Raw genomic sequence first — 23618 nt, 5'->3', positions numbered from 1 at the left:
ATCTGGATACTTCTTCACAAATTCTAAATTACTTTAATTACTTCTTAAAGTGTTGCTACTTCTAATTATCCCTATGACTACTGCTAGGTGTTAGAACCAAGGAGGATGGGCCAAGTAGGGGGGTCATCTGGTGGCAAGATCCGATATACTTTATTCATTTTCTCTTGTAAAGAAAACAAAAAAAAAATAGGAAGGAATTAGTGGAGTAGCTCTCTATCAATCACTATGTCTACATCTCAGCAACATAATGTTGAATGAAAAGATGAAAGCAAATTGTAGGATATATATACAATGTATGATTTATATAGATAATAAAACCTGTAAAACACCACTTATGTGATGGTGGAATATTATTTGGCTTTATAAAGGGCTTATACAATGTGGAGAAATGTGTGTTGTGTATAACAGAGTAGAAAATTGTCTATGATTATAGCTCCAGGGAAGTGGCTGTATAATGTGTTTACTGTTCTGCATCCTTCTGTTTGTAACTTGCTTGTCCTGTAGTTTTGCCAGCTTCTTTTGGCTCAGTGTCAAAGAATCTTGTGAATTTACAAAAGCAGATATTAGATTGTATCAGAATAATAAAGTCTGGCTGGGGGAAGATTTCTATTAAACTGTTTTTCTATTTATCTCAGAAAGAATCAGGCATTTATTGAGTAGTTGCTATATATCAAGTTCCAAACTAAAGGGATCAGACTTGATTTTCTTGTTCTCACTAAACAAGATAATAATAATAACTGAAAACAGCCATCTTTGAATAAACATATGAGATTTGCATCCTTATTAATAATGAAGAAACCCTAAATGAGAACAATGTTGTTATCTTTTTTACTTTGGAGGTTGGTGAAAGTGAGAAGTATGATAATTCTCACTAGAGTCAAGGATGTGCAGGAAGGGGTATTCCCTTCAGTGGCTCGTATCAGTCAGTGTAGTCTGTCTGGAAGACAGTGTAGCAAAATCTCTCAAAATTAAAAAGGCACATATTCTTGGATACAGGAGTCACACTCTAAGGAGCGACTGCCGATACCTTGCACATGCTTTTTAAATTGTACTTATAAATAAGGATATTCACAGAAGTATTGTTTGCAATAATAATACAAAATAAATAATAAAATGGGAGACAACTTAGATATCCATCAGTATAGGATTGGTTAAATAAATTTGTATTTTCACATGATAGAATACGATGCAGTGATTAAGATAGACCTCTGCTTGTTGAGATAGAAGGGTCTCTAAGATATTGTAAGTGAAAAAAGAAAGCTGCAGAGCAGTGTATCAAGTACGAAACTGTCATTTTATAAAATTAAAAGGAAAAATAAACAAGTACATATACTATACACAAGCATGTACATCGAACAATTTTTTTTATAAGCGATTATAAGAAATCTTAAGAATAACTTTTGGGTGATGAAAATGAAGAGGAGAAGGCTTTTACTTTTCATTTTGTACCTTTAATTACACTTTATATTTTTTAAACTAAGACGTGTTAATGTAATGTTTTTTAAAATGGCGATAGGATTTACCTCAGATTTTCTGTCTCCTCACCCTCCACCCTCATTCCTCCTTTAATGATAAAATGACACAAGCTACAACAAGGAAACAAACAAAAATCAGCAAGCGACTGAGGGGTTATACAAAACACAAAAACAATTATGTTTTCAGTGAGCAGAGACGGTGAAAAACACCCTTCAAAATAGGTCATTATTAATAGTTATTTATTGTCTTGTTAGTTTAAAACATGATGCAAAGGTCAGGACAGTAATGGCTAAAGCCAATTGGTCATTAACTGTGGTAATCATTGACCTTAAAAAGGAGAATTGGTCTTCTAAATGATTTTCAGAAGTTGTTAATAACTGTATTTGAAGATTAGCAGTTATATTGTGATGGTGACAAGCGTGCCAAAAGACATTGGCCCCATTCGTATGACAAATTATGTTTTTGGTGTGTAATTTACAATAGTATTCGTCAAAATTATTCATTCTTTCTAAAAGGAAAAAATTGATTGGTAGCAGTCACAGTGCCAAGGTTAGCATTTTAATGGTGCTGAAACATCTAAATTTCCTGGCTTTTAAACCTTTTAAAAACCTTTGAAGAGATTTATATGGCGTCTTAGATATGTAACAGTTCTTAAAAAATAATAAGGTCACTTTTTTCTTGCATGCGAAAAATGTATTTTCCTAGATGTAGAGGAGAGTTGTCAGCATTCCTTAACTGTTTTTGCAATCTCTTTATTCATTGGGGTTTACTTTTGGGTAAAGGAAAGAGAAGGTGGTTTCCCTGCTCTAATGTGGTGGCTCTAGTGGGATTTTCCCTGCACTCATATTTTGTTAGTATAGGAACGTGTCTCATTATGGGCAGGTGACCTCTAATAGCATGTTCTAGAAAATACGGGTCTTAGCTCTGCACTGCTCCTCAGGGCATCTTGCTTGGAGTAGTGGATTATGAATGGAGGTGAGAGTATTTCTGAATACAGGAGAGCAGTGCTCCATTTTCTTTCTGTGTATGTTGCATTCCTATGCAAGTTGATGACCTTACAAAGGTAGCAGATCTTCACTCTTCAAATAAGTTAAATGTAGGGGCACCTGGGTGGCTCACTCAGTTAAGTGTCTGAAATTGGCTCAGGTCATGATTTCACAGCTCTTGGGTTTGAGCCCCGGGTCGGGCCCTGTGCTAACAGCTTGGAACCTGATGCCTACTTCGGATTCTGTGTCTCCCTCTCTCTCTGCTCCTCCCCTGATTGCACTCTGTCTCTCTCTGTCTCTCAAAAGTAAACATTAAAAAAATTTAAAAAACCGCAAGTAAGTGAAATACAGAGTTCTCCTAACATGCAACAAAATATGCATGGTGCTGTATGTAATACTGATTAGATATGTTTCTGTAAATTAACATGCTGGTACGAATAAAACAGTGTATTTTATACTGTTTGGCCAGATCGTAAGTAGAATCAGCTTTCATTTTTAATCCTTTGTTCCTACCATAGTTAAAAATAATGTTCAGGATTTTCTCTAAGTCAGGTGCCTTCCTGGCTTGTTGCGTCCCTTTTGTAGCAGAGAGAGAGAGACTGAAATCCTCCTTCTCAAAGCTGTAAGTGGGTGTGGGGGGGGGCGGTAAAGCATGCTCAGTCATTTCATTACAGTGCAGGATCAGGAAGGAGTTAGGTCTCTAGGCCAGGGAATCAAGATCATGTGTCCATTTGCTGGTTGAGAGAGGGAAGGGAATGGGAAATGGAGATTGCAGTGGGCTCCCTGGTTGAATCTGGCTTTGAATTTTTCTCAGCCTGTTCCTGCTTTAATGTTTTTATGTCAAATATAATTTAGAAAACTCAAGAGAAGGAAAACCTAGTGTATTAATCTATATTTTAACTTTTTCTCTTGCTCCTCTGTACTTTCCAATGTTCTGAGATTCTTTCTTTTAGTATTTCCTTTCATTTCAAGAAGTTCCTCTTGTTCTTTAGAGTAAGTCTGCTGGCAACAAAGTTTGTTAAGTTTCTCTTTATCTGTGAGTGTCTTGATTTCCAGTTCATTCTTGAAGGATATTTTTGCTTGTTATGGGATTCTGGCTTGCATTTCTTTTCTCAGCATTTGAACTATATTGTCCCATTTGCCTCTGGTGTCTATGGTTTCTGTTGAGAAACCTATTGTAATATTGAATTGTTTTTTGAATTCCACAATAGATTTAGCTGCTTTCAAGATTTTGTTTGGTCTTTAATGTTTAGGAGTTTGATTATGATACATCTTAGCATTTTTTTTTGGTTCTGTTTGGGGTTCATTCATCTTCTTGAATTTGTAGGTTTATTTCTTTAACTAATTTTTTTAAGTAGCTAAATTCTCTGGATTATTTTTTGCCTTATATATCCCTGACTGGGTGCTGGAGAAGCCAGCAATCTGGAAACATCAATGAGCACAGACAAAAAACAAACAAATGAAAAACCCCTAAGAAAATGGCCTCAGGAAAACTCTGTTGTCTTGCTGTTTCTGGTCAAAGGATCAGAGTCTGAATGTGTTTGTTTTATATATGATGCCCAGGGCTTTTGCTGTACTTAGGAGGAAGAGTAGAATAGTTCATCCTATTCTGGAACCACAGTGCTAGCTTGAATGTTAATCCCTGACACCTGATGGGTAGGAATCATGTCCCTTCCTAGCTTTGTCAGAAGCCATGAGCACTCCGAAGATGTTTAGAAGGCAGTAAAAGTTAAGTGGCATGAATAAAAATTAAAATATGCTCAAAACTTTTTAAAAATAAAATTTGAATATCATAAATTTATATACATTAATTTTAAGGACGCAGTGTGTTAAAAATTTCAAATCTGAGGTTAGAATGAATCTGATATTAACAGAAAAAAATTTAATTATAATATCTTATATTTTTATGTGAGTGACCTTATTTATGAAAAAGCCTTAATCTGATAGTCTTATCTTCATTTTACAGAAGGCAAAACTGGGGTAAGAAGATTCAGTAATGTATCCAAGGTGGCCACAGTGCTGCCTAGGGCAGAGCTGAATTTGATACCTGGATGTTTTCATTCTTTCCATATACTTTGTATATTCACATCTCTAGGCCCTTGAGCCTCTTATTTTGTTGTGGTCCTTCCTTACCTCCATGCCTGGAATGATCTTTTAAAGGTCTTTCCTTTTGCAACTTTTATGATACCATTTGGTCCCTTTACACATTTATAAAACAAATTGCTTTGTCTTCTGTGATCCCAAAGCAATTTTGCAAAACTGTTTTAGCATTTGTCTCATGTTATTATGGGTATTTGTGTATATTACCCTCCACTACCGCTGCACACACATACGTGTTAGACCGACCCTTTACATAGTTGATGATAAACTTTTATTAACTGAATTAAGATTAAAATCTGACTCCCAGCTAGGGACTTACTTTCCTATGTTGCATTGCATTCTCTGAATATAATGAAGTATACGGTGTTGGGTAGGTACAAATTGCCCAAGATTTTAAGAGACCAAGCCTCTTCACCTAACTAAACCAAAAGCCTGATTGAACAAAGATGTTCGTTTTGATGCTTTAGTGGTTGGTTTTCTTTATGAAATTGTGAAAACTTAGGTTTTACTCCAGATTAACATATAATATTTTCTATCTTTTGCCAAATTAACAGATTCATTTGAAAGCAATTACATTGAGCTTGTATTATACATGGGTCCTTTACATGCATTATCTCTTAATTCTCACTACAACTTGATGGGGGCAAATACTATAGTCGCTCTACTTAAGATGACAATATTGGAATTTGGACAGATTAAGTATGTGGCTGGTATGTGGTAAATTAGTATTTCAAATCCAATTTTTGTGACTCCAGATCCAAGTCTTAACCATCTGAAGTTGTAGAGATGCTGTTCACCCATTTCTTTTTATATACATGCTTATATGCATAGTGTTTGCCAGTGTCTGGTGTGTGCATTTTGAAAACAGGAAGAAGTGGGAAAGATCTGTGGTCAGAGGACTAAGGAAAGGGGCAAGTTGTATGTCATCTCTTCCTCATTCAACACCTTGTACTTGGTTTTAATTTCTGTGGTTAGAGGGAAGGGGCCTGAAGCTATATGAGAGACAGACAGACATTGTGAGGTAGTGGGCCCCAACAGAAAAGCTTTGGTGATTCAGGTGAAGGGGGTTGGCAAAAGTCATGGAGGACTGATTCCCCTGGTTCCATTGGTTCTACTTCTGCTGAGATTCCAGGAATGGAATCTCAGGAGCTGCGGGAGATCACCCTGTGACACTGGGGCGGTCATGAGAGCCAGGACAAACCTGCAGCTCTGTTGAGAGGCTGTGCTGTAACAGACATGGAGCAACAGGAGCCAGAGCAGGAGGAGCAGAACAGGTCAACACCTTATGGGAATAGCATCTAACAGATGGGCATTTGGGCAGGAGTGAGGCATTACTCTGGACACCTCACAAATGACTGTGGAGAAAATTTAGAGTTGCTAATTTCCATGCATCAGGCAACTGGGAAATTTTAGCTCCCTAATTAGGTCATTAAAAGCAAATTTGACCCTATTTTATAGTCCCATATGAGTGAGGTCTGGGATACATTTGATTTATATTGTTTTCAGACAAAATACAGGTGAGAAGCTGTGTAATACAAGCATATTATCACTATGTTGCGGAAGCGGTTTGCTTTGTGAATCCCTGGAATGCATCCCTCCACTAAACATCACATATTTCTGTACATTGGAAGTATCTTTTAATACTGAGTTCTAGCATATATCTTGTTTTGTAATCTAGCTGTATGTTGGAAAATTTTCCTATTTGTATTTTGGTTCTAAATTAGTGAATTGACTATAGTATTCTTCTTGTTCCTTAATAATTCTTAAAAATTTACATGTTTTTACTCTATAGGAAAAAGATATAAGCAGATTCTTAAAAACTTGGCTTTGGTCTATGCAAGCAAAGTGTACTTAGTTGTATTATATATTGCTTTATGGTATATTTTCTCCTTTTTTTTTAAGTTTATTTATTTTGAGAGAGAGAGAGCGAGCAAGCAGGGGAGGGGTAGAGAGAGGGAGAGATAGAATCCCAAGCAGGTTCTGTGCTGTCAGCGCAAAGCCCAACATGGGGCTCAAACTCACAAACCGTGAGATCATGATCTGAGCCAAGATCAAGAGTCGGATGCTTAACCAACAGAGCAACCCATTATATTTTCTTCTTATTGTGTAGTTTATAGAAGCAATTTTAGAAGAATAAAGGCCATTGGGGCACCTGGCTGCCTCAGTCAGTAGAGAATGCAACTCTTGATCTCGGAGTTGTGAGTTTGAGCCCCACGTTGGGTATAGAGATTACTTAAAAATAAACTCTTAAAAAAATAAAGGCCGGGGAGAAGTATAGTACTAATTTACATTTAATATTTTAAAACTTAAAATAACTTATGTTCTATTTTTTCCAATTTCTAAGAAAATTTATGTTTTTTCTTAAATTTTTCTAAATTGGAGAATTTAGAAAAAGAATAAAGTTTAAAAAGCCCTCTCCTGTGCTTTTTCCTTTATTAGCAGTTTTCTTTTATGACTATAAGAGTAAAAATATTGATGTAGAACTTTGGAGAATGAGAAAAGCATAAAGAAAATTAAAATCACACTTAGATAATCCCACCCCAAAGAGGTAGTTAACATTTTATTTTTCAGTTTTTTCTCTCTGCATATATACCTAATAGAATCATATTTCTACTACTAATAATTATATATTCTGCTTTTTCATTTACATTATATTTTCCTACTTCATTAAATATTTTAAGAAATACGATTTTTCCTGGCCATGTAGCACTCTATCAAAAATATATGCCATCATTCAACCATTTTAATACATTTGGGAGCTTTTAGTTTTTTCATTACTACAGATAGTGCTGCAGTGAGCATTCTGGTCCACAAATCTGTCTGCTTCTCTGCTTAGCCTGTTGTATAGAGGTCCCCAGAAGTGTTCTTCCTGGGTTAAAATGTGTAAACATCTTTAAGACTTTACACTGTAGTTTAAATAAATATAAATGAAATCATCTAGCATAGTACCTGGCGAATAGGCACTCAAATACTGACTTTTTTCTTAACAGTAGAAATTCTGCATTTTATTTGTTGTTTCATCCTCATTGATGATTGATTTTCCACTACCTGCCTTTCCAGGATTTTTTTTTAAAAAGTAAATTGTATAGCCAAAGTGGGGCTCGATCTTGTGACCCTGAAATCAAGAGTTGCATACTCTACCTACCAAGGTAGCAAGTTGCCCCTCCTGGATTTCTTTTATTCATTTGTTCATCTATTCAGTAGATGTTTATTGAGCACCTACTATCTGTCAGGCCCTGTGCTACTGGTACATGTTAACTTGGACTTGGGGAAAGCATCATGGAAATACTTGAAAACTTCCTTGACCCCTATACCTAGAGAAATGAATCAGTTCTTGATCTTGTACAACATGAGCTCTCCCCTTCTGAGCTTCTAATTAAAAAAAAAAAATGAAGTGAAACAGATTTATACAATTGACATTTTAATTTTTTTCTGCCAGAATTGACAAAGAAAATGCCTCCTTTGCATTCATGTTACTTAGCATGACTTCTTTTGTGAAGGTTAAGTGTGTGTACCAAGTGGACTAGGTCAAGGGTGGGTAATGGACTCACCATCTTACTTCCAATTATTGTGGGAACCTTATTAAACGAGGTGGGATTTCATAAGCTGTTTGAAATGTAAGAAAGAACATTTAGTGAGCTATGAATGTATTTGTCTGACATGATGAAAAATGTATAACCTAATTTTAGGTTTTGTTTTTTGATGATAGGTTTTCTTGTTTAAAGAATGTTAACGTGAATATGTAAGAAATGTTCTATATTCATGCATTAGGGTGTTTGTACTCTTTTTTTTAAAACAAGTCATTATTGTCTTTCATTTATGATTAAAACACAGATTGTTAAGGCTTTATACCTTGGTAGATTTTATTCATCCTGGGAAGCATTTTCTCCTGTTAAAATATTAAAGCCTAATCTGAAATATTTTCACAAACACAAGTGACTTTTTGAAGGTTGTGCTCTTGCTTCTGTGCATTGTCTTTTTGCATATTATATATCAGCCTCTCAGAGAGGGGTGTGTTCTTTGTTGCTATAGAATATTGTACATTCAAATGAAGTCCACTTATATATTCATGACTTAAACACCTTTGTAGAAACCTTCCTTATAAACACAGGTGAATAAAAATTTGCTATTCTACTTATTACCCAGCACCTTGTATATTTAAAAGCTTGTTACAAAGCCTCATTTTGGGTGTGTATACTTTGTTGTGCCTTACAAAGTCTTTAACAACAGTAGGAATATGCTGTCAAACCTAAGTGCTGAGAGTAGAATAATTTGTCAAGTTAGAACATTAATAATAGAATCGATGTACCCAAACAAAATAAAGTTATTTGGGTTATTTCCTTTTATTACTTATTATTTAAAATGTATTGCAAAATACAGGTAAACCTGTTGTGTACAGTTAAACTTGTTACTGATATTTTACCACCCAAAGACTCATTTAACTTGTGTTTTTTTCCCTTCGATACCAAACTTCAGACTGGTGGACATGTATAGAGTAGAACAGTTTAGGTATTGGTATTTCTATTTATAATGACTTGGTGGTGGATAGGTGGGACATATTATAACAGAGAGTTTCATTAAGTGCCGATTTACATTCTAGCAAGTATAATGGTAGCAATAAAATTAACTTAGTATAGTAATGTTGTAGCTCCAAGGAATTGGGGAAAGGAAATGTGTACTTTGAGTAGTGGCTAAATTTTTTGAGCACTTTGCATGGTAGGTGTGTAGCACACGTCTCTTGGAATGCTCATAAAAATTCCATTAGGTTCATATCTTATTTTCACACTTTTTGGATAATAAATAACTTCCCTAAAGTCACACAGCTAGAGAGAGGTGGATCTGGATTGCAACCCAGGCAGTGTGGGCTCAGTGATTTCTTAGACAGCCGTATAATACTGCTATTTCTTTTTGAGATAAATAAAAAATGTAATATCACTGATTTGAAATTGTTGCAATAATTATATTTAAAAAGCTTTCTTGCCACATTATGACCAGCCACTTATGAAAACGTATGACAGTGGCCATAAAAAATGCAGAAGAAACATGAGGAAAAGGAAAGGAAGGACCCAGAGAAAGGAGGTGAGGTGAGGTGACCGATTGAAAGGGGAGAGGACAACAAACGAAGAGGGATTCTGGCAGAGGTTGAGGAAGGAAGCAGAGAATGCTAGTTACATAGGTAAGGAAAGAACCAAAGACAGCTTAGAAGTCTAAGTAAAATTACTTTTTTCATGGCTGGCTTTTCCCTTGCTTTGTGAGTTTCAGCGTGCCTTTTGGAATACTGACTTTTCTGCAATTCACAGTTCTTTCACTCTTCTTTGTGTGTTAGCCTTCTGGGACTTAATTTCATTTCATCCTTTATGATGAAACTTCATTCAAAGTTGGATGATTCAGAATTAAAGTTGTATATATTCTTTTTTTTCCTATTTTCTTACATAACTCATGATACACATCTGCATAATGAAATTTTGGTAAGTGATCTGTCTGATAGATTTAATTTAGTCTTCAATCATACTCTTGTGAATTTCTCTTTTATACTTTTGAAATGAATCCTCAAACTAGCCATATCTGTTAATTTAAAGGTTTTATTTACAAACAAAGTTTGACAGAATAGAAGAGACTTTACTTTCAGAGAATGAAACTTTTTTTTTTTTTGGTGATATGACCAAAGAATGAATTATATGTTTATGAAACAACTACTTTATTTTCAATTATGTATACTTATTACTTAATTGATTCCAAATTTAGTGCTCAAATAGATTATTTGGTTTTATTTTAAGTACCTTACTGATTATTTTGCAATGAAAAGAGCACTGGGCTGATATGTAAACTTGGACAGGTTACTTTATCTATTTCTTTATTTGTAAAATTGAAATCACACCTGCCCATTTATCTTACTGGGTGAGTATACAAATGTGTATGTGTACTAGAAAATACCTTGTAGATATTGTTGCTAAATACACCTATGGTTGTTACATTAGTATATTGCTTTTAGATTCCCCTTTCCATTACTTAAAAGATGAGCAGATACAGAATAGACTAATTCTTCTGTTTCATTTAGATTATCCAAATATTGAATTTCAATAAACTAAAGCAGTATTAGTCAAAGAAACTTGGTCAGCAAATTGCAAGGAAGTGGTTAAGTCATACCCAGCCTATCATACATCTTTTTAATAGGGACAAATATCTATGCCATTAGTTCTGGACCAATGTCTTTCCCTTTCACAAGACTTTTAATGCATAACTTATAAATCTCTTTATCAGCCAATCTGACTTTTCCAAACCCAGACTAACATTAAGCAAGATAGAATGAGTAAAAATCAGGGAAGGTCAAATAAGCAATCAAATGATCAGATTCTCATTGGACACTAATGGAATTTTAGACTTTTAGAAAATGATTAGTTATGAATTTCAATGCCCTGTTGACAAAGGGTCAGTTTTTATAAAATTATGGTAAAATCTTAATGAGATTTTTAAATCACTGTGTTGGATTATTATCTGCATAAAAAACAATACATAGTTCATATTAAGTCTCACATGAACATTTTTACTGAAAAGATAATGGTATTATGGCTATGATTTTTTAAAGAGCCTTATCTTTTAGAGATCTTTTGAAATACTTGCTGATAATTGTGATGTTTTAGAAGTAGATGGGGCTATTGATGAAACAAGGTTGGCCATGAATTAGCAATTATTGAAACTCGGTGATTGGCAAACGGAGGTTTATTTTACTGTTTTGTCTACTATTGTAAATTGTTGATATTTTTTATAATAAAAATAGGTGGGTGGGAGGATGGGTAAAATAGGTGAAGGAGATTAAGGGGATTAAGAGATACAAATTGCCAGTTATAAAGTAAATAGGTCACGAAGATGAGAAGTACAGCATAGGGAATATAGTAATAATATTGTTATAATGTGGTATGGTGACAGAGGATAACTACATTTATCGTGGTGAGCATTGAGTGATATATAGAACTGTTGAATCACTATGTTGTATACTTGGAACTGGTCTAACATTGTAAACTATAGTTCAATAGTAAAAAAACCCTAACATTAAATTTTAGTACTTTGTGTTTCTGATATACTTAGTGAAATAATTGTGTCATGCTAATTTAAAGTCAGAGTTGTACTGGCAAATGTGAAGTCTTAAAAAATCCTTGTCTTTTTCATGATCTATAAAATCAGGGGAGCCGGTCTGGCTCAGTTGGTAGAGCGTGCAACCCTTGATCTCGCGGTTGTGAGTTCGAGCCCCACATTGGGTGTAGAGATTGCTTAAAAATAAAAATTTTAAAAGTTAATATTTTTTATAGCTCTCTATTAAAAAGATATCAGGCATGTAATTAAGACTCAGCTTAAAGTGTTTGGGAAAAACCTTATTTGTAACAAGCATAATTTTTAGTCATATTTTTGGTTCCTTTCCATGTGAACTACCTAAGTATGGCATATATAGAAAATAATAATTCAATGACTATATTAATAGAGTGAACACAATTGTAACAAATGTTTAACATTTGTCCTTCTCACTAAATTGTAAACTCCATGAAGTCAGTCTGTAGGTCTTAATCATTGTGTGGAACACAGTGTGTAGAATATAACATGTACTCAGTAAATATTGTTGTGTGGTCATGGTTTAAGAGAAAACTATGTTTAAATAATCTGCCTTTAGATTTCATTTAAAAATGTATTAAAGATACGAAATTATTATTAAATGAAGAGCCCAGTGATGAAGGTCTTACTGAAATGATTTATAAAGCAAAGCTATACTAAGTGTTTGTCTTCATAATTAGGTATTTCCTTTAATGTGACAAGTGCCATTCTTTGCTGTTTTTTTTGCAATACTGTGTCAAAGGAGAAAGCTTTCTAATGCATTAATTGTGAGTGTACCTACTGCACTCTGTTGAAAGGTATAATATAGGAAAGCAAAGGAAGATGGAAATGAAATAGTTTTTGTAGATTTTCAAGATTTGAATGAACAAAAGGAGACATTTTATTCTGTTCTGATTTTTTTAATATTTATTTTTGAGAGAGAGAGAGAGAGAGAGAGAGAGAGAGAGAGAGAGAGAGACTGAGCATGAGTGGGGGAGGGGCAAAGGGAAGGGAGACAGAATTTGAAGCAGCCTCCAGGCTCTGAGCTGTCAGGACAGAGCCCAATACAGGGCTTGAACTCATAAACGAGATCATGCCCTGAGCCAAAGTTGATCACTTAACCGACTGAGCCACCCGGGCACCCCTATTGTGTTCCATTTTTAAAGCTCCTATAAGTATAATGTATAGTCACTGGGTATTTAAATAAAATTTATTCCATTTGGGATTTTTATCATTATAGTACTTGACATATTCTTTGTCAGTTGTCAGATGTGGGTGCTTACTGATTGTGGCATGTGTCTAGGCCTAACTGAGGTAACCTGTGGTGTGGTATTCTGCTGTTTCCTAGGGGGCATGGACCCTGCTGTGGTGATAGCCTTCTGGCCTGCTTCTCTGAGGCCAAAATCTCCCTTTGGCTGGTTCTGTGTGTACCTGCTGGACTTTGAAGTACAACTCTCCCTTCACCTTTCTCTTAGAGCCTTTAATTAATGGCTCTGTTAGTCATGGGCCTGCGGTATGTGTTAGCTTTGCATTTCATACATTGCCAATAGGATAGATACCCTCATTATCAAGTCATAAGTATCCTGTCTGGTTTTCAGCCCTCCGTAATCTGGTTACATCTTCCATCTTGGCTTCAGATCTAATCAGAAGGCCTTGGGAAACTGAACTCCACTAAATTGGGATGCAGTATACAGACTGAAATATTCCCAGGAAGCTTTCTGATAGTTGTGGGAGCTAGATCTGTTCCTATTCCAACCTGTAGCTTCTGTTCTTAGAGGCAGGGACTGTACCTTATCTTCATACTGCATTAGTGCTTAACATGAGGTGGTATGACTATAATAGGTACTCAAATATTTGGTGATTGAAAGGGGCTTAAGAAACTGAGCAACCCTGAGTGAAATAAGCCCTTCCTTAAAAACACTGTAAGTGTGTCTTTATTTCTAAAGATATTGCTGATTTAGTAGACTCGGGTAGTCATTTACTACTGGGGTCACTTTTCTTTCTTAAACTTATAATTCATTCAAATGATTATTACCAAATGGTTATGACTCAGACAACCAAACTCTTTTCCACCTGGCTTTTGCCCAGAATCCATAAGGCTTTTCTTCTCTGGTGAATCTTGCTAAACTGGAACACATGGCAATATTTTGCCCTTTGGTTATAATGTTCAGTTAGAACCCAACCTAAGCAGATTGCTTTATGCTGGCTTTATTTTCCATTCAGAAGATGAGGGCACTCTACAGGCCCACTGACCACTCTGGCTGTAAGAGATGAAAAAAATAATTAAAGGTTAGCTTTCCTCCTGAAAAATTCCCTAGGAAGTAGATTGACTATGCCCTTGATCCTTGTTATTCTTTTTTCCTGGAGATAGAAAGAAGGCTTTGAATTGGTTCTGAGGTCTTGAGTGAGATTAGATAGTCATGCCAATAATTTCCCCACCTTAGTTTTCCAGTCCATTCCAGAATCGAAGTGCTGCTGTTGCTTTCTTTGAAAATCCTGTCCTTCACTTCATAAAGCCATTTGTCTCATTCTTAGACTCTTGGAACAAATAAGACCAACAATTCACATTTTCTTGGCATTAGAAGGATTTGTTTTTCAATACTGGGCCAACAAGCCATTAACGTGCACCAAAACAGTACTTCGTTCATTTTTATTTTTGGAACTTCTGTTGTGTGCCAGGTCCTGTGCCCAGCACTGAGGATACAGTTGTGAATGGGATAGATGGGGAGACCATCACATAGTGAACAAGGAGAGAGGATGGTGGGATGAAAGGAGATATAAGAGACAGGAAGGAGGCAGATCATGTATGGCTTTGTAGGTTATAGAAGGAGTTTGGATCTCATTCTTAGAGTAATTGGTACCAGTGGAAGATTTTGAATAGCAGACTGACATCTGATTTTTAAAATCACTTTTTTTTTTGAAAGATCACTGTGGCTTGATGGGTGGAAAACAGATAGGTGGAATCAAGGGCAGGCAGAAAGAGGTCCAGTGTGCAGGATATTGAAAATGTGCAGGAGAAGGCTGGCACATCGTGGACCATGGTGGTCTATTGTGGCAATAGAGGTGGCAAAGAGATAACCCTGAAGTGTACCCAAGATCATCTTAAATACTAATATTTGAAAGTTGTAGTTAGCTATGGTTTTTAGATTTAGTAATAGGATTGTTTCTGTCTTGTCATTTGCAATGACATGGATGCAGCTAGAGAGTATTATACTAAAGTCAGTCAGAGAAAGACAAATACCATATGATTTCACTCATATGCGGAATTAAAGAAACAAATGATCAGGGGCCACTGAGTGGCTCAGTCTGTTAAGCCTCCGACTTCAGCCTAGGTCATGATCTCACTGTTCCTGAGTTCGAGCCCCGTGTCTGACTCTGTGCTGATAGCTTAGAGCCTGGACCCTGCTTTGGATTCTGTGTCTCCCTGTCTCTCTGCCCCTCCTCTTCTCATGCTCTCTGTTTCTGTCTGTCTGTCTCTTTTTTATCTGATCATTTGTTTCTTTTATCTTTATTTTTAAAAAATTTTTTAATGTTTATTTTTGAGAGAGAGAGAGAGAGAGAGAGAGAGAGAGAGGAAAACCAAGAAACAGACTCTTAACTAAAGACAACAAAATGATAGTTACCAGAGGAGAAGGAGATGGTTAAATAGGTGTGCACTTGTCATAATGGGCATCAGGTGTTGTATGTAAATGTTGAACCACTAAATTGTACACCTGAAACTAATATTACACTGTATGTAAACTAACTGGAATTTAAATAAAAATTTTTTTTAAAGACTGCAAAAATAGGGCTATTTCTGGATGGATTCTATAAGAATCAAGGAAACTTGTTAAAAGTGTGTATTTCTGGGTCCTGGATTAGTAGTTTTGGGGTGAAGTTTAGGAAAAACATTGAAGTTTTCTGAGCAAGGTCAAGAAATAATTTTATATTATTTAGTGCATTCGTGTACTATTTAGTACACTCGTACGTTCTATAATGCCAGCAGCATAAACGTATCGAAAGGTTGCTCTACCTTTTTAGAGTCACTACAAATTCCTTTCATTCCCAGATATGCTAACAATCATTCCCCAAAGTTAATCTTTCAGCTCAGATTACAAAAATCCCTTTCATTGAATCTATCTTATTCTGATAAAGATAGATCTCTCCTCCCAAGTTCCAAGAAAACTTTTAAGTGTTAAAATAAGAATAAATTGTATCTAAAAATAAGGTAAAACCAGAGAGACAAATCATGAGAGACTCTTAAGTACATCGAACAAACTGAGGGTTGCTTGCAGGGTGTTAGGTAGGGAGATGGGCTAAATGGGTTATAGGCATTAGGGAGAGCACCCAGGATGAGCACTGGGTGTTATATGTAAGTGATGAATCACTAAATTCGATTCCTGAAGTCATTATTACACTATATGTTACCCTGTCACTCTGCTTCTTTGGGGCTGAAGGGAAGGCCTTGACTTAGCTCTTGCATTTGAGTGAGATTAGCACCATGAAATGAATCACAGACACTCCTTACCACCAATGCTTTTTCTTGTTGTAACACTAAATGGATCTGCATCCTCTTTATGCAGATGTAGAAGTGTAGCTTGGCTTTTAGAATGCCAGTTTAGGGATAGGGTTTTAGTTTGTATAAGGTAAAGAGCATGGGTCTCAAAACCTAAAAGACTAAAGTGTAAGCCCCACTTTGCCACCTTCTAGCTGTGTAATTTTGAGGAAGTCAATTTCTAATAGGCTTATGTTAGGGGCCTATGAAATGGAAATTATGATGCTTCTTAAAGCTCTTATGAAGATCCCAGATGATGCATAGAGAAGAGTTAGTTTGGCAAATGGTAATGCCTTAGTAAATATGGCCATTTATTATTATTTAGCTGTTTTATTACCTACTCCCTCTTCAACTCTTTGGCTGCTAGTACCCCTAATCTTGGTTTAGTGTGAGCTGTGTCAAGAGATGAAAACACAATCCAAAAGCACATTTATAAACATTTACTCACCAAGCAAAATTGGTGACCCTGTACTGTCCATCTTCTGCTCTTTCTATTCCAGACAAGAGTTTTTCAGTCATATATGGCCATTTCTGCCACAGTGGCTATTACACTTCCCCTGTATTAGAATTTTCTAGGCCAATTCTTTCTTTTTTTTTTTATTTTTTAGTGTTTTAAGTATTTATTTTTGAGTGAGAGTTACAGAGTGTGAGTGTGGGAGGGGCAGAGAGAGAAGGAGACACAGAATCCGAAGCAGGCTCCAGGCTCTGAGCTATCAGCACAGAGCCCGAAGTGGGGCTGGAATTCACCAGCTGTAAGATCATGACCTGAGCTGAATTTGGACACTTAACTGACTGAGCCACCCAGGTGCCCCATAAGCCCATTATTTCTACCTCCTGAAGATGTTTCTCTCTTGTCTCCACAATTAGATCTCAGAAGAAATATATCTGATTGAGTGTAGTTCCCGAGAGCTTATGAGAACCAACATCTTTTTCCTTTGTCCCTTTGTACCCTGCATTTCTGGTTTTCATTTACTTCTAGGTTAGCCACTGGAGAAGGCCCTCTTACAATTCACAAACTAAGGGACACCTGGGTGGCTCATTAGGTTAAGCATCTGCCTCTTGATTTCAGCTTGTGTGTTTGAGCCCCTTATTGGGCTCTGCGCTGAGAGTGTGGAGCCTGCTTGGGATTCTCTCTCTCTCTCTCTCTCTCTCTCTCTCTCTCTCTCTCTCTCTCTGGTCCTCCCCCGCTTGTGCTCTCTCTCAAAATAAATAACTTTAAATAAAGATTCACAGATTGAAGCTCTACTAGAATCTTTGTGCATGTTTGTATTATTCAGGCTTTTCATGGTTCTCTCAACTCTGAAGACATACACTCCTTGCCATCATTGCTTTTTCTCATTGTAACACTAAATGGACCTGCATCCTCTTTATGCAGATATAAAAGTGTAGCCTGGCTTTTAGAATGCCAGTTTAGGGATATGGTCCTTCTCTACCTCTGCCATGTGAAGAGATAATGCTATTGAATCTGAGGTTCATCTTCCTCTTTCTCTCCATCACAGCTTTGACTCAAAGATTAAAATCTGCTTTGTAAGCTGATCTCATTCTTCCCTTATTTTTTGTTGCTTCTTTCCAAAACCTGAGCTACATTTCTGTTTGCATGGTAATTCCTATGTGCTGCCTGGTTTCCCACAGTCTTTGAGTTAGTGTGATCCTTCAAGGCCAACGATTCCAGGTTGGAGCTTTTTATCATTCCTGCATTAATAATAGAAAGGAAAGAACCATACAGTCCTCTCAATAGATGCAGAAAAAGCATTTGACAAAATACAGAATCCATTTTTGTAAAAACCCTCAACACAGTAGGGATAGATGGAATATGCCTCAACATCATAAAGGCCATATATGGAAGACCCACAGCTAATATCATCCTCAATGGGGAAAACCTGAGAGCTTTTCCCCTAAGGTCAGGAACATGACACGGATGTCCACTCTCACCACTGTTGTTCAACATCATACTGGAAGTTCCAGCCTCAGCACTTAGACAACAAAAAGAAATATAAGATGTCCAAATTAGCAAGGAAGAAGTCAAACTTTCACTCTTCACAGATGACATGATACTCTACGTGGAAAACCCAAAGACTCCACCAAAAAATTGCTAGACTGATAACATGAATTCAGCAAATTCACAGGATGTAAAATCAACATACAGAAATCTGTGGCATTTCTATACACCAAGAATGAAGCACCAGAAAGAGTGATCAAGGAATCGATTCCATTTACAATTGCACCAAAACCATAAGATACTTAGGAATAAACCTCACCAAAAAGGTAAAAGATCTGTACTCTGAAAACCACAGTATGTAATTTTTTAAACAAATGGTGGTAGGACAGTTGGATATTTATATGCAAGAAAGTGAATATTTACCTTACTTGGCGCTGTTCACAAAAATTAACTCCTAGAGCACAATAGACCTAAAGGTTAGAGCTAAGACTACTATTAAGAAAATGAAAAGACCAGGCATAGAATGGAAGGAAATATTTATGAAACAAATATCTGATAAAGGACTTGTGTCTGGAGTATATAAAGCGCTTTTAAACTTAGTAAGACAACAAACCAGTTTTTAAAATGTGTAAAAAATGAAACTTACATGACTCAGCAACTCTACTTCTAGATATTTATCCAAGAGAAATGAAAATATATGTCCATACAAAGTATTATATGTGAATGATCACAGCATGATTATTTATCAAAGCCCAAACTGGAGACAATTCAAATATTTATTATCTGGTGAATAGATAGGTAGTAGAGCTATACAGTGGAGTTCTGCTCAGCAATAAAATGAGCCAACGACTGATCCATGTAGCAAGGGTGAACCTCCAAAACATTATGCTAGTGAAAGAAGATAGAAACCAAAGACTACTTATGGTATAATTGTTTATATGGAATTTCTAGAAGAGGCAAACTATAGAGATAGAAAGCAAGACCAATGGGTGCTTAAGGGTGGGAGCTGTGATTGCCTGCATATGGGCAAAAAGGATGAAGGGCATGTTGGGGACGGTGCAGTGGAGGCACTTTAAAAGGATTGTGGTGGGGCATCTGGGTGGCCAGTGGGTTAAACGTCCCACTCTTGGTTTTGGCTCAGGTCATGACCTTGCGATTTTGGGAATTTAAGCCCCACGTGGGGCTCTGTGCTGGCAGCAGAAGCCTGCTTGGATTCTCTCGCTCTCTCCCCCTCTTTCTGCCCCTCCCCCACTTGCACCGTCTGTCTTTCAAAATAAATAAACTTAAAAAAATTTTTTTTAACTGCATTGTGGTGATGGTTGCACAACTGTATAAGCTTACTAAGACTCAATAAACTATATCATAAAATGAGTAATTTTATGGTATATAAACTATACCCCAATAAATCTGTTTAAATAATTCTCCATAGCACTTGGTTTGTGAGATAACTACCCAGTTTTTGCTCCCCTCTCTCCAAGAAGATGTCATAGCTCCTTGTCCCTTCAGTAGTATTTCTCAAGCTTTAAGGTACATGAGAATCACCTGGGGGGGGGGGATGCTATTTAGCTGGCTCAGTTGGTAAAGCATGAGACTCTTGATCTTGAGATTGTGATTTTGAGCCCCACATTGGGTGTACAGATTATTTAAATAAATAGTAAAACAAACAAATAAACAAGGAATCACCTGGATATCTTACTAAACTGTAGATTAGGATTCAGTAGGTCTGTGATGGGGTCTGAGATTTTGCATTTTTAACAACCTCCAAGTTGATGCCAGTGCTGTTGGCCACATTTTGAATGAAAGGCTTTTGAACTTGTTCAAAACTCAGGCTGCATGTTAGACTCTCTCTGGGTTTGGTGGAGGGGTAGCTTTTAGAATAAAATTAAGGCATATCTCCACCAGAAATTAAATCAGGAAACTCTTCAGGTAATTCTGATGTGCAGTCAGGCTGAGAACCTTAACAAAATGGGATTCTTTTTACCATAATGGTTCAATAATAAGCTTCTACCAATGTCTCCCTCACTCTCGTCCCACGGTTTAGCCCAAAACTTAGAGCCCCCAAATTATGATCAGAATGTCTTGGAATAAGTAGGAGGGTAAGCCAGCAGGCTTTGACTACACTTTTTTTTTTGGATTATTTTCTTACACATGTCAACCCCTTAGTCCTGGCTAAGAACTAGAATACAGAAGAAAGGGGAGCCTGGGATGATTATGATGATAATAGCTAAAATGTGTTAAGCAATTACAATGAACCATGTCCTGTTCAAAACATTTTATATGCATTTATCTCGCCTCATATTTTACCCTGTGAGCTAGGTACTGTTATTTTCTCTGTGTTATAGAAGGAACAAAGTATAGAGACATGAAATGACTTGCTTAAAATCACACAGCTAATAAGTGGTCCACCTGGGATTTGAAAAGAGTTAGGCAGACTACTGGGTCCCAGAGAAGCTGATACTTACCAGTACCTGCTGCTTGCAGTCAATACTTATTTCTGCCTGAAACAAGTGAGATATTTAACCCCAAATTTCTAACATATCTTCTATTCTTTGGAATGGAGCCAGACCCTGACCGAATCTTCAAGGCCCTTTGATTAGTCTCCTAAAACATACCCAAGCGTAGTTAAGAGTGTTTCTATATCCCAAGGACTTACTCTGGTCTTGCTTGACTTATAGGACTCTGTTGGTGCTGGAGGCTCCTATGAGTTCTCTTGTTCTGATTGCTTGAGCTGAACGAGGAAGACCCGCAAACCAAATTTTTAATACTCTTTTTTCTTCTCTCTGCAAGATTTAACACCTTGGACCTGAGCTTTCTTGTGTCCTTAATCCTTATCTGAGTTCCTCTCCCCTCTTTGAAGATGGAGGTAGGAAAGGCTAGATGTTAGAGTGAGAATGGGCAGGGTATTTAACCACCTGACCATATGTATTTAACCTCTGTTAACCCCTACCCTCTTTTTAAAAAATAGAAATTGGTTTCCATTGAGGCTTCAGGCGATTTTAGTGCTTGAAACATTCTTTGTTAACATAATGTTTTTTAGAAAGCTGAGTGTCAGGAAGGCCCATTTTTAATTTATCAATGGCACCCTTAGCCTTAATATGCTAAAGCATACTTTACTTTTGAGTGCAGAATTAATCTTTTATCAGATGTACCATGGATGCTGTTGGTTTCATTATTTTAGGAAAATGTTCTTGTGATTGTTTTAGAATTAATGCTACCCACATACCTTTATTTTCCAATATCTATTCAGAATAGATAAGGAAGATACAAAGTGTCACCCATATTAAAGCTAATGCAAAAGAGATTTGTCACTGCTGTTTGAAAAACTAACAAAGGTGTTTAACTTGTTGATCTCATCTTGACTGTGAAGAAAATGAAACTGAAATTAAGCCTATGGTAGAGAATATTTGGACCTTCTTTTATAAACTACCATTTTGTGGAACAGTGAAGAGAATTTTAGCACAATTACAAGAGGATAATTTTATACACTGAAATTTTCTGGAGGTGGGGGAAGACAAAAAAGGAATTTCACTTTGCCCTTTGTTTAAAGCAGGGCCAGGTGGAAATGTCAAAAGTTGTCAAGGTAACTTCTTGGCAGCCCTTGGGCCTCAAGCTTTTACATGCCTAGGAGTCACTCAGGGGCTTATTAAAAATAGGGATTCTTGGGCCTCACCCTTTTGGCTCTGAATATTTAATGAACTCCTCAGGGAATTCTAATATGTATTACATTAGTCAGGGTTTTCTTGAGAAACAGAATCCGTATGAGAGAGAGAGAGAAAGAGAGAGAGAGAAAGAGAAAATGTGTGTGTGTGTGTGTGTGTGTGTGTGTGTGTGTGTGTGTGTGTGTGTTTCTATAAAGAGATTATTGTAAGGAATTGGCTTACACATTTATGGAAGCCAAGAAGTTCTAAAACCTGAGGTCACAATCTGGAGACACAGAAAAGCTGATGATATGGTTCTAATCTGAGTCCAAAGGCATAAGAACCAGTAGAGCCAACAGTGTAAGTTCTAGTCCAAGTTTGAATCTGAAGGTAGGAGACTGATGTCTCAGCTTGAAGATAGCCAGGTAGAGAGAGAAAGAGCGAGAACAAAAGAGCTAGAGTGAGAGAGAGTGAGCCAAGTCTCCCTTACTCAGCTTTTTTGTTACATTTAGAACTCCAGTGGATTAGATGAGGCCCACTCACATTGGGGAGGACAATCTGCTTTACTCAGTACACCATCTCAAATGTTAATCTCATCACAAATATCCTCACAGACATACCCAGAACACTGTTTAACCAAATATTTTGGTGCCCCATTGTATAGCCATGTTGACACATAAAATTAATCATCACACCACCCTAATTTAAAGAATTTGAAGCAGCTAGGGGCAAAGTCAGATTCCTTGAAAGAAACACTTGAAGGTAGAAACCTTATAAAGAGACCATTGTCGTCTTTTAGGAACCAGTTATATAATTTCCATGATAAAAAATGTTCAGACCAGGCAAATCAATAGAGGTGGAAAGTTGCCAAGAATTGAGGGCAACTCTTTTGGGGGTGATAAGCATGTTCTAGGGTTAGATGGGTGCACAATTGTGAATATGCTAAAAACCACTGAACGGTACCCTTTGAAAGGGTGAATGCTATAGTGTGTGGATTATATGTCAATAGAAAATATGTATATTGAGAGAGATTGTTAGGAAGAAGTGGTGATGGAGAGTGTTGACATCATGGGTGCCTGGCTGGTTCAGTCAGAAGAGCATGTGCCTCTTGATCTTGGGGTTGTGAGTTCAGGCCCCATGTTGGGTGTAGAGATTACTTGAAAAAGAAATAAAGTTAAAAAAACCCACAGGACATATTGCTGCATGTTTGTAAACAGATTAAAATGAGCCAACGGAAAGGGAAATATTAATGACACGAGGTAGGGCAGAGGGAATTTGCAGGAGCCAAATCCTTAAACTCACTGGGATGCCACTTTGAATAACTTTATTCGTGTCCCTTCCCTAGGTAACAGATCAGTCAGTGAAAGCATTTGCTGAGCACTGTCCTGAACTTCAGTACGTTGGCTTCATGGGTTGTTCGGTTACTTCTAAAGGAGTCATTCACCTAACCAAGGTAGGTTCTGTGGTTGCATCTCCTTAGCCTTTCTATCATTCATATCAGCACCCTAGCATTGGTAAATGTATTTGAGTGAGGAACAGTCAGACCATTACAGGAGTGTACTAGGATTGGGGTGCCTGGGTGGCTCAGTTGGTTAAGCATCAGACTTCGACTCAGATCATGATCTTGCGGCTCCTGAGTTTGAGCCCCGCATCAGGCTCTGTTCTGACAGGTTGGAACCTGGAACCTGCTTCACATTCTGTGTCTCCCTCTCTCTGCCCCTCCCCTGCTCACACTCTGTGTGTCTCTCTCTCAAAAGTAAACAAACATTAAAAAAAAAAATAAAAGTGTACTAGGATTTGGTAGTTGAGATCAGTTTAAAGCAACAATACAAAATCTATCCTTTCTTAAATGGAACATTCAT

The 23618-nt window shown here is 36.8% G+C and overlaps 1 protein-coding gene across 3 annotated transcripts in view; it reads left to right on the top strand.

Annotated features, from left to right (window-relative positions):
* The window catches only part of FBXL17 (F-box and leucine rich repeat protein 17), a 493271-nt gene that overhangs the window by 128796 nt on the left and 340857 nt on the right, over nucleotides 1-23618 (top strand). For 2 of the 3 annotated variants that reach the window (XM_027036588.2, XM_027036579.2), the window contains one exon: nucleotides 23102-23209. The exons of the other annotated variant lie outside the window; for it this stretch is intronic. In XM_027036588.2, coding sequence (XP_026892389.1) covers nucleotides 23102-23209 — 108 coding nt within the window. The remainder of the gene's footprint in view (nucleotides 1-23101; nucleotides 23210-23618) is intronic. 3 annotated transcript variants of the gene reach the window in all.

Source organism: Acinonyx jubatus, chromosome A1 (genome assembly GCF_027475565.1).
Source record: "Acinonyx jubatus isolate Ajub_Pintada_27869175 chromosome A1, VMU_Ajub_asm_v1.0, whole genome shotgun sequence".
NCBI lineage: Eukaryota > Metazoa > Chordata > Mammalia > Carnivora > Felidae > Acinonyx > Acinonyx jubatus.
Note: the sequence above shows the minus strand (reverse complement) of the source record. Positions and strands in the feature narration are given on the sequence as shown.